The 12,160-nt window shown below is 38.0% G+C and overlaps 1 protein-coding gene across 1 annotated transcript; it reads left to right on the top strand.

The window, feature by feature from the left end:
• Nucleotides 1–4,102: 4,102 nt before the first annotated feature.
• Nucleotides 4,103–8,211, top strand: eaf2 (ELL associated factor 2). Its single transcript, XM_040149403.1, has 6 exons — nucleotides 4,103–4,303; nucleotides 4,743–4,837; nucleotides 5,955–6,091; nucleotides 6,202–6,380; nucleotides 6,577–6,798; nucleotides 7,662–8,211. The coding sequence occupies exons 1-6, from the start codon at nucleotides 4,201–4,203 to the stop codon at nucleotides 7,706–7,708; spliced, it is 783 nt and encodes a 260-aa protein (XP_040005337.1). The 5' UTR covers nucleotides 4,103–4,200; the 3' UTR covers nucleotides 7,709–8,211.
• Nucleotides 8,212–12,160: the final 3,949 nt, after the last annotated feature.

A 12,160-nucleotide genomic window follows, 5' to 3' on the forward strand; every position in this document is an offset into this window, starting at 1 on the left:
CAAAATACAACGGAGAGCCAAAAATAGATGATAAGATAAAAGCTGAGACTGAAAGTAGAACCATAATGTTTAACTCTAGTTTACATCGAATATAGAGTGTACTGATAATGATAGTTACGAGAAAACTTTACATGCTATAATGCAGTTCAATTCAGCACTCCCTTAACAAATCCTACCTTTGTGAAACGGATCTTTTTTTTTAAAGGAGGTGCTTCTACTTTATTCATCTCAGGGCTGATATTTGTGATGCTTTACTGTACTGCATTACTGTAAGGTGAAAATAAAAACAAAATATTAAGCACGTCACTGGGCTGCAGTCTAAGGCGGCATCACCGCAAAGCCCTCGACCTCAAAATTTTACACCGCAGAGGTAGAGCTGTAGACTTGAGACCTGCACTGAAGTCAGGTTTAAGTCAGGGCCATGACGACTTCACGTACTCGAGGCTTGAAAGTAAAAAACACTCAAGTCTCAAGCTCTAACATGGTAAGTTCCTGAACAGTAAGAATAAAGTAAACTGTCAGAGACCTGAAAGACTTTCAGCCAACTTGCACCACGAAGACTGACGATTTGACTGGACCTTGTCTTTGTCCATTTTAGACTTGACTTGAGACGAGTATTCAAAGACTTGATTCTCGTCTTAGAGTTGCCCCAGAGCACTTAAAAACAGCTGAATATGTTACATAGATCTTTCCTTACTCCAACATTTGCACAAAAATCGTCTTTCTACTAAATATGCAACCATTAAAGGGCCTAACATCTTTTCTTTCTCTTCTTTTATTTAACCAGACTCAAGTTTTATTGAGATTAGAAAGATCATTATCGAGAGAGATCTGGCCAAGAATGCAGCATTAAAACATTGTTACAACAATAAAAACAATACAAACAACAGAAAGAGGCTAAGACAACTTACACAACCAAAAAGAGCATGAATAATATTCAGTCAAGATGATTATAATGTGTTTTTTTTAAAGTGTGTCCAAATACAAAAACAATAAATTAAAAGTAAAGGTTTTGACCAAGAGGGTTATTTTATCACGTTTCCTATTTCACCGTTTTTCAAGTCTGTTTTAAAACAATAGTCAGGTGCCCATATGAACACGGAAACTGTTTCCTTCTTGCTGTAATCATTCCTCCTGCTCAAGAGGTTTCTTCCCAATGCGCTATCAATGAAAGCGATGGGGGATACAGATAGAGGGGGATTCAGGCAAACATTTAAATTCCTTTTTGCACAGAAAAAGAACTTTGGACTTTGTCCCCAACCGTGCATTGGGAGGGGTCACTGACTAGTGTTTTAAAACTGACTTGAAAAATGTGAATCTGCCTACTTTAGGTAGGTAGATCATCTTAATCTACCTATCACATAAAGACTATATAGCATATGTTATGGTCTGAAATATCATAGATCACTCTGCAATCTCTAACATTATAGGCATATAAATTGACATTTTTCAACAAGGTTGAAAATTTCAAACTTGCAAGCAGCTTCGTTTTGCTTTGGTTGACTATGTACCCCCCCACACCCCACCCACAGACTGGGGCTGTCATCTCCGTCACCACGGCTTATAACCTGGGAGCTCTCTATTGTGGCTCGACCGCAGTATTGTGAATTTGCGGATAGTCGCTTGGAAACAGTAAACCTCACCTCCCACGATCCAAGGGCAACCCCCACGGTAACCGATATCACCGGAGGCCAGCCAGTGTTTACCTCCACCCATGGAAACAGACCCCTGCAGGTTCCTTCTCAGATGGGATGTAGACACAGTGAAACAGGATTCCTGTCCTTTGGCAGCCCACCTTGGTCTTTTTATCAAACATGGCGCTGGCGTTTCACTGGTGTCGAAATTGAATTCTAATGACACGCACACACAAAAAAAAATGGAAAATCAAGGAGCTGAAATCACAAAGAATGCCCAAAATAATCTCTTGATGTTTCACTAACCTCTGCTGTCCCCTTCTGAGACCATTCCTACACCTTTATACTCTGAATTTTCTTGCAGCTGATGACCTTTACTCTGATTCTTACCCTATAACCTAGAGGACAAAGGATACAGCGCTGGCTAATTTAGAACCCCACTGTCTAGTCAATACCACTCTTTCCTCTCTATTGTTCTTGTCTATTTCAGGTCACTCCCAGCATCTCCCAGACCGCATTTCTCCAATACCGGACTACCGCACCTCCTGCCCACCTGCACACATGCACACGCCCACCGTCACCTCATGTGGTGTAAGTGGACAGGAGGCAGGAGGACCATGTTGTGAAACCTGTGATTATACGCTTGCGTAATCTCGACATTCCTCTTGTCTTAGATGTTGATCCTTTAATGTTTGAAGGCAGCAGAGCATATGGCCTCAGTAAAGTGCAGACAGGGCAGGAATTTAAGGCTTAGGAATCATTAACAGTTTAAAGAAAGGAAGAGAGATTATTTTCACTGCCACAAGGCTCATGGAGCTCAGAGCCCCTGCAAGCCTGTGGAGCTTGGGACTGCAGTCAGTCGTGTTACTGCAGCGGTTCATTAGTCTCCCGTTGCCAGACCGTCAGGAACTCCGCAGTGTGTTTGGGCTGTTGCAGCTAATTAAGTAAAGAGGTGTACAGCTCAGGCCAGTGATGCTGCTAACTTAGTGTATAAGGCGGTTTGTCGGTGCTGGGGCTTCTGGCTTGAGATTCTAACATTTGCTCTGGACACTGATATTAATTTTGATTTCAGTCTATAAGTTTATATAAAAAGTAATATGTTCATTGATTGACAGGAGAAATAACGCTTACTTTGTTCTCAAACTTCTTCTGGCATGCCCCCCTTCAGTGATGGAAAACTGCATATATCCCACACATCACTCTGAAGTAATTATGATAAATTCCATTTAGCATCCATACTTGTTCACATTTGATTGAGTCTGGCTAACATTATGTATCATTGTGCAACAATCCATGCTGTATTTCAATTGACGTTTATTCTTTCGGGTAAATATACAAAAAGTCGGGATCAGTTTAAATCAATAACATCAAGTGGTTTTATAGCACAACTCCTCCCATTGAACAGCACAGGTCGTAAAATACTGATTACAGCAGAGGCTGGATTACCATTCAGGCAAAGTGGGCAACACCAGACCCCCTGTGGCCCACAAAGCCAGGATTACTCCATATTATTTGGGTTGACAGAAGTTTATTCATTTTTAAAATTGTAAGAAAATCCCCACTGAAGTACAATATGAGCTATGACAGGTTCTCCATCATCTATTTTATGTCCCTTTTTTTTCTGCTGTCAAGACCTTAATTGTTTTAGTTTATATTGAGCTCATCTGTTGTTAAGTTGCATTTTACCAAATTGCTTCCATATGTTCTTAGTATAAAGTTGTTAACACACTGAGAACTGCAGGTAAAGTAATATTATTCTATCATAGAAGTTCTGTAAGGGTGCAACCAACAACTATTTATCAATACATTAGATAATTATTTCCATCATATTCAGATTGCCTTTTTTTGTTACCAACAGTCAAAAATATAAACATATTTAATTTACTATAATAGAAAACTGGCTAAACTAGTAAATATTCCCACTTGAAAAGCTACTAAGAGTGAAATTTTGGCTTTTTTTTGTTTTTCGTTTTTTTTTTTTTTGGGGGGGGGGGTTTGCCTTTTTTGGCATCAATTAATTTTCTCTCACTCGACTCAGTGGTTAAACAGGTCATCATTTCAGGTCTAGAGTACTGATTACTGGCTTGTGTCTGGGTGCCTGAGGAAGTTAATGGGGCTCTGATCTGGCCAAGAAACCTATATACACACACACACACACACACACACACACACACACATATATATATATATATATATATATATATATATATAGTGTGTGTGTGTTTATATATATATATATATGATTTTTTTGAACAAAATTTTATTCCAAGAATAGGACATAGCGTGTCAGTCTCAAAACAAGTACACAACACAATTTGTCACAAAAAGACAAATTAAGAAAAAGTACCAAGAAACCACCTGACTTTTGCCCTGAAGCTGCCCTGTCATTACAAAACCTTGATTGACAGGCGCTGAACCAATCAGACAAGGGAGCAGTCCGCTTGACAAATCATAAGGAAGAGGAGGCGGGACTAAACGGTACCAATGAGGTGGTCAGGGCTCTGCCGTACATGGTTATCGGAGAAAACAGAACAGCAGAAAGTTTAAATCTAATGAAAGTCTCAGAATGAATGGGACAGCTTACTCCAACTTTGACAATCAAGAACATGTCCTGAAACTGGGAGAGACGTTTGAGAAACACCCCAAAAGTGCCTACCATACAGTGCGATGTAAGTGGGATTTTGAATCAGTTGGTTATGTCTGGGTTTTCCAGAAGCTAACAGTAGCATGCTAGTTAGCTTGATGGCTAAAAATCCGAAGGCAGCGTTTTTAGACGCGTCGTCAGTACTTTTGTATCCGCCTGCTTTTGGCACTTTTTAGTAAGTTGACAGTTCTCTATGTTCTTTGTTGTCGCCATAAGTTAGTTAACTCTCAACTATTACAAAACATTGATGCCCCAGCTGTCAAAATGTTAGCGAATGTTAGCACTACGTTAAGGTATACACTACCGCCATCTAGCAGTACCGGTAGTTAACTGCAGCACTGAGGCAGCAACCGCTGCTGTGTTTGTATAACAATTACAAAAATATTAGCGGTACTGTGTTTAGTATTATATAGTAAATACTTAAATGTGTATAGTATGTTTAATTTTCTTGTCCCCCCCCACAGATGACTTCAAACCAGCCTCCATTGATACAACATGTGAAGGGGAGCTTGAAGTTGGCAAAGGAGAGCAAGTCACTATTACTTTACCCAATTTAGAGGTCAGTGTTTGATGCCCGAAAGCTTTTCTCCACAAGGAATATGTGTGGATGTTTGTAATGGCCGGATTAACCTCCTACAGGGCCCCAAAATTTTTTTGTTGGGGCCCCTCTTGACCGCCACTATACATGGCAGTTTCATTACTTCCTCAGGCAACCAGAAACCAAGCAGTGCTCCAGAGCTGAAATGATTAGTTGATTGACAGAAAATCAATGGAAACTATTTTGATAATTAAATAATCGCAGTACAGTCTTTTTCTAAGCAAAAATCCCCAAAAGTTTGCTGGTAAAAGTTTCTCAAACGTGAGTATTTGCTAGTTTCCTGGTGTTCTCTGACAATGATCTCAACATATTTGGGTTTGTGACTGTTGCTCTGATAAAACTGAAGTAATTTGAATATGTTAAAATGGGCTTCAGGGAATAATAATGGGAATTTTTCACTACACTGATATTTTATACACTGAACAATCAATTGATTATTAAAAAAAATAATTTTTGACATTGACTGATTATGAAAGTAATTTTAGTAGCAGCTGTACATTACTTCTATGATGTAATAATACTACCTGCCCATTTTCTGTGTGTTTAATTACTTGACACCAAGATAACAGGTATCTAGTTGGTGGATATTTTATAGAGTGATTCAAGTATTTTTTTGTACCTTTTTTTTTTTTTAAATATATTTAAATTCTCCTACATCTGGGCCAGGTAGGTTCAAAGTCGCATAAAGAAAACTGACTTCTTCAGTGTTTTTCAAATAAAATAGCAAGCAAAGGTCAGCTCCCAGAAACGCTGAGGTCCTGAAAGCTAAATTCAAACTTGGAGGGGCCGGTGCTCCCTGGCGGTCCTTACCTCCACACCTGCCATAACCCTATCACAAGGCGTCACAAAGGCCTGTGAAGCCACCCATGAGGGCATTGGCAAGAGGGGAAGGGAGAATAGAATGATAGAAATAAATAAAATAACAAATATGATAAAATAGAATAGAATAAAAAAACATCATGATTAAACAGTTTTGAGACCTTATATTTGGTGTCTGGTCAAAAGACTCAGACTCATGACTGCGGTGTTTAAATATTCCTGGCTATAGCCCTGCCTGTGTTGCTTGTGTTTTTTTTAGGGTTCAAGTGCTCCAGTAACAGTCTTCAAGGGATCCAAGAGGCCATACATGAAAGAGTGCATCCTCATTGTGAACCATGACACAGGAGAGTACAGACTAGAAAAACTCAACAGCAACATCGCTGTGAAGAAGACCAGGTGGGTAGAAAAACTGCTTACAAATGATGTTACTACTGTTTTTTTTTTCTCACCATTTTAATAGAAGCATTCTTCATATTTTTGTTTGCACTGCACATGTGTGTTCCCAGGGCTGAGGGCAGCAGCAAGATCCATTCTCGTCTGGAGCAACAGACCAGTCGCCTGAGCCAGCAGATGAGGAGTAACAACAACAACAGCAGCAGCAGTAACAAGACCTCAGCCAGCTCCAAGAGTTCTCCTCCCAAGGAGAAAACATCCCCGCCATCCCCCATGGACGACATTGAGAGAGGTAATATGGTTTCAGGCACAGTTAATTTTTCTCGAGGGTTTTTGCGCATTTGTGTCAGGATGAAATTTTTTGGCATCTTAGATCGGCGATTGTGTTTGACTGCTTGATTTTTATTCAATGTACACTCTTTTCCATAAATGGGGGTAATTATCACATATTTCTTCATCTTTGTTTGTGCTTATGCCACTGTGTACAGAACTGATGGCAGAGGCGCAGGTCATGGACCAGCTGAGCAGCAGTGACAGCTCCTCAGACTCCAACAGCTCCTCGTCCTCCAGCAGTGATGACAGCTCCAGCAGCAGTGACTCAGAAGATGAACGGACTTCTAGGCCGCCCTCGGCCCCAGCCAACCACAGCATGCCTATCATCAACACCAGCAGTCGCCACCAGGAGAGTGGAGGACTAATGAACACACTCAGTGAGTAGCCCTCTTAGCTCCATTTGAGTGTGTAAAACAGCTTCTTTCTTGTCTTTACATAGTAAGTTGATACCAGCCAGTTGCTTCTAAGTCAAAGATGAGCCAGGGGTTTGACAGTGTCCGCACAGTTATGAAAGCAGTAGGAACTCATTTTCATAGTTTTACTCTTACTCAACCAGAAACTCTACAAAACATGTTTAAAAATATGAAAGTGAGGTTAATATGACTGGTTAAAATATTGTCCTCTACACTGACAAACTTTACATTTGCTAAATAATTGCTCAATGATCATTTTAAATTCAAATAAAATATGTTAAAGTGATGCCTTAGTTTAGAGGGACATGATATGATCGGCATAAAAGCAGTAAATTGCACTTTTTTCTCCTACATAATCTGCTTCAACATTATTTTATATTACTGAGGTTGAGGTAATGAATAGGCCCTTTTTTAACAAGTTTTTCCTCATCTTGCTCATTACTCTCCATTATTTATGTCTTTTATTTAATTTTAACTTCTAACTCTAAAGCATAAAACCACTGTTACGTAAAATTGTCTAGAGTGGAGGTTGTGTCACAGGAATCAGGGAAAGACGCTCCCTCACTGCATGTAATAACATGTATTTGTTTGCTTCTTCTAAAGTTAGTGAGTACTTTACAGAGTTTCCTAAAACAAAACAAACCAAACTATAACAAAAAAGAACACAAATAAGAAAACCCAATAAACTGAAGCAAAGATATAATTGGTGAAATATTAAAAAAAAGAAAAAAGACTGAAATTATTTAAATTAAATTAATTTTATAAATAGATGTATGTAACCAGTCTTTAAAACTCATTGTTTATTTTGCCATCTACTTGTGCTGCAGAGAATGACCTCCAGCTGAGTGAATCCGGCAGTGAAAGTGATGACTGAACAACATGAGGACGTCTGCCTACCTCTGGACATCAGGAGGATTTTCAGTGAGGAGTGAAGGAACCAGGCACAGACCTGTCAGTGTCTTGCTTCCTTTAATGTGGAACTGTCTTCTCTACGTATCCACACTTCTGCAAGCAAAATATAATTTGTTGCTTCTCTGCTAACAAACTTCAAATTTTATGTCTCATTTATTGCTTCATGATCTGTATTTTATTTTTTTTTGTTATGTGAAGATTGTATGTTAAAGAGATGCCTCAGTTCAGAGAGATGTGACATGGTTGGTGTAAGAGAAGCAGTGAACTATGCATAATGTTTCAATTCAGCGTATGCAGATGTGTGGTTAAACTGACCAAGCATATCAGGCAGAATGGCAGCAATGTTCACATAGTGCAGATAAATGTTTCTGGCCATCAATCAGTTGTCTTAAACCACCACTGGAGTTTCTGTATTTCAGGTTAGCAATATTAGGAACTTTTATTGTGCCTAGGTCAAATGTTGGTTAATAGCTTTGGTTCTTTTTTTAAGAGTCTCAGCTGCATTAGTTTTTGATTGGAGACATTCAACTGTCATGACAGAAATGAAACTTTTTTTTGGTTTTGTTTTGTTTTTTTTTTTTTTAGGATGAGCCACACTGATCTGACAGTCGTCTCCTTTTGTCTCATAGGGTTATTGTAAAATTAGCTGTAGAGCCTTTTGCTTTCAATTACTGAAAACCCAGCTACAGGACAACAAAATATTTTCATTTAGAGCTGCATTAAGTAAAATAATAATAATAATAATAATAATAATAATGATGATTATGATGAATTCAATAATTACAGTAATAATAATAATAAATTATTATTATTATTATCACCTTAAAAATTTGTTACTGCAAAAATGGAGCAAACTGTTGCTTATTTACACATCCAGAAGTCCTGGATCAACATTAGCATTCATTTGTAGTTGTGTTTCTTTCAGCCTTGAGAATATATGTCCAATATTCACTCTCCTTTTAGCTCTGTTTTGGTCTTCACCAACCCCTTAGAAATATATCTGGTTCTTTAGCTGCTAGATGCTCCAATATGTTGACCAGATAGTTGCTAACTTTGTCTTTCTGCTGTTTGATATTAGGTGGGTAGCGCACAATGAGCCCATCAAAGCTTTTTGGTAGAAAACAGCTGCCTGCTGTGACTGGAAACAGGGGTGACGAAAACGGAGTTTGTTGCTTGGAAAACCAAAACAATGAGCTGAAAAATGGATTAATGCTCTGTAGAGCTTAAGGCCAGGCAAAGGCCGGTGATAATTATCTGTAGTTTCATAAGTACAGGAGACCCCCTTTTGCATTGCACCTAGTTATCTTATTCACTGTTTATATAAAAATATTGATTATTGCAGCTTTAAGAATTAAGATGTCTCTTAAACCTTGTTTATTGATATTTCAGTATAGTAGTGGGTCTGATTTATGGCGAAAGTAGTGCACTAGTGCTCAGTTGACTCAGTTAGGGTCATGCTTTGTAGCTTTAAACCTGCAATACTTGAATCTAATTATTTATATTTCAAAATATACTCGACCAATGATGAATTGCTTAATATATTTTATATATATTTTAATAGCCAAGCAATTGGAAGTGCAAGTTGATATGAACTGTACTACAAAACAAGCAAGATGCTTTGACACTGCACCCAAGTGTTAGACTTCGAGATCTTCATGTGCCTTTTGTTATTTGCCTTTGCTAGTTCTTACACACGTAGTCTTTTTTGTTTTTCTCACAAGCCCCATATCACTGCTGAGCTGCAGCATTCAGGAATCTGCTGTTTATGTTGCAGAATTTCTTTGGCATCCCGGCTGACTGATACAGTGATAGACTGAAATGACGGTGTCTTTTGAATTTGAGAAGTCAATATGTTTAGCCTTAAGGAGAGTGGTGGCCTCTTGTTTTTGAGCTTTTGTATCACTTTTTTTATTTGATTATCCCAGACATCTTAAGTGAAAGCCATTGTGTGTAGAATTTTAAGATTATTTAACATCTTTCAAATGAATCTGATTGCATAGATTTTTGTTTGTATAAAAATTAAAACTATCCTGACCCTTTTGAAAATTTCAGGTGCTAAAGTGAGCAATCTACAGTTTCTACACATGTAGTCTTTAAAGGAAAACTCTACTCTCCCGCGGTTGTCACGGTGACTCTGACGTGGTCTCAGGCTACAGTCAGATATCCTGTGAGCTGGCGTCCCTTTCTCATCACCAAGCATTTCCTCACTGAGTTTTTGTATCACTCCTATAAACACAGAAAAACCAAGGGCATTGTTGAACACACAGTTAACTGGAAACATTTTTAAAACTTTCAATGTTTGACACGGGGGCTGTTTTCTTTGTCCCGTTTAATTGAAGCAGCAGTGCCTGAGTTTTTGATTTACTGAGCTGTGAAGAAATACTTCGAACACCTGTATGTTCTAATGAAGTCTATACAACAGCTGCATCACATTTGTGAATCTCATGAAGTCTTCTTTTTGTCAAGTCCATGCAACAAGGGTGTTGACTCGATCCTGCTAAACTCTGTGAAGTAATTTGTGTTGCTACACTGGTTGGTAGGTCACAAGATAAATATGAAGGGCTGTGGAATGATTAACATGATAAAAGGACTGTTATTTTTTTTCAGGTGTCCCCAACCCTTGTGAAATACTCATAGAATGCACGCTTCCCGTCTTGCACTGAGAGCAGTCCAAAGCCTGACTAACTTATCGTGTAAAATGACTGTTGCCATGAAAAAGTTAGAAATGCAGCAGAAAAAGTCTGTTGATTTCCCGTAGTTTTCTTACGCAACACTCACATATGCACACACAAACACACACCGATCTGCCCTCTAAGATTTATAAATATTTAGACACTATTGAAAGTCTCACATTGTGTAGAAAATGTATGAAAGCTAATTATGAACTGTAACTAACCATAATTAAGACACAACAAAACTCTGTTGTCACACCGTACAGATTTTCCCTTTCCTGAGGCAAAGTGGTAAAGTCACCCGCTGGTGGCAGCAAGAGGCTTGAATGCACCATTTGGAAATTTATGAATGCAGATAAGATAACCTTTTATTGATCCATGAAGGGGAAATAAAGTATTAACAAATAAAAAAAAACCAGAGAGGAAGGTAGGAACAAAATAGTAACAGACATAGTAGTTATACAGTTTATGGAATGCATTATAAATGTAATCTAGCATAATATGATGAGGATATAATGTAATGACACTATATAAAATAATTTATGTTAAATAAATACATATTAGATAATATAAATAAACAAAATACGTTGAGATAATAGAATAACTTATATGGTATAAGAATGATAGTAATGACCTGTAATGAAATTTTTTTTTTTTTTAAATTATCCTACCAACTTTAATAATAATTATAAGGCACTGATAACACTTGAGCCAGCCTTTACTGATTCTGTCTAAACTTTCCGTGTATAAATTCTGTGGTCATTATACAGTATATTCCAAAAAGGCCGGTCTAAAATTAAGCAATTCTGGTATGAATTTATGATTCCTCTTCAACAGTAAAACTGTTACACGCTGTACGTGGACACAGTTGACCCTTCACATGCAGTAATATAATGCGACAACACGCCGCTGTGTGGTTGACCACTTCAAGTATTCCATAAGATGCCCATTTCTATTGTATTTTTGTTCCCATAAGTCTGCACCTGCCAACATACAAAAATGTTTTTCGCTCTCTCATGATGGTTTTTTGCATGAACTTTCTTTAACTGAGGTTACCTGAAAACAAATTCTCTAATCAGGGTTAACAACCTGTGCAAATGATTTAAGTTGTCAGATACATACTAATGCCACACCTTTTATATTGAGGTGTTAGCTTACAGGTGGACATCAAAGGAACAAAGACAAAGCAATATTTTTATTTTAAATGGTCAGTTCATCCAAATTACAAAAAGACACATTTAACTCAGCCCTAACCCTGCAGATAGTTTTACTTTTAAGTGCCCAGGTTATAGGATATTAGATTTCCACCATCCCTTCCATCCCTCTATAATTTAGGTGCATGGAATTTCCTTTGTGGTGCTCAAATAATTGGAAAAACTCACGAAGAACTTGTCTATCCAGAAATGTCCTGGTTGCTCTCGATAATGAATCCACAGGCCTCAATGTGAATAGTTTTTACTGGAGCTACTTTTTACTAAAGAAATAGAGCCCGTTAAAGCGGTTCACAGCGAAGTCTGTGGATTCACCAGCGACACTGTTTCTGTAAAGTTATTTTAATTGTTTTTAAAAGTTCATTTTTTAACCCTGATAATAGGTCTAGTAGTATGACCAAAAAAAAAAAAAATTAATTCAAGGGCCTCTTACTAGCTTTTTCTGGAGCTTTCAGTTGCATCGCACGGTCTGCCTCAGTGGATGACGGTTGCTCAGTTACAATTCACTTAGTCACAGAACAAATTCTGCGG

Source organism: Xiphias gladius, chromosome 16 (assembly GCF_016859285.1).
Source record: "Xiphias gladius isolate SHS-SW01 ecotype Sanya breed wild chromosome 16, ASM1685928v1, whole genome shotgun sequence".
Taxonomy (NCBI): domain Eukaryota; kingdom Metazoa; phylum Chordata; class Actinopteri; order Istiophoriformes; family Xiphiidae; genus Xiphias; species Xiphias gladius.

Coding starts and splice junctions, on each gene's coding strand:
- eaf2 (XM_040149403.1), top strand. CDS start 4,201: ATGAATGGGACAGCTTACTCCAACTTTGACAATCAAGAACATGTCCTG. Junction 4,838..5,954: donor TTACTTTACCCAATTTAGAG/GTCAGTGTTTGA, acceptor TGTTTTTTTTAG/GGTTCAAGTGCTCCAGTAAC. Junction 6,799..7,661: donor AGGACTAATGAACACACTCA/GTGAGTAGCCCT, acceptor CTTGTGCTGCAG/AGAATGACCTCCAGCTGAGT.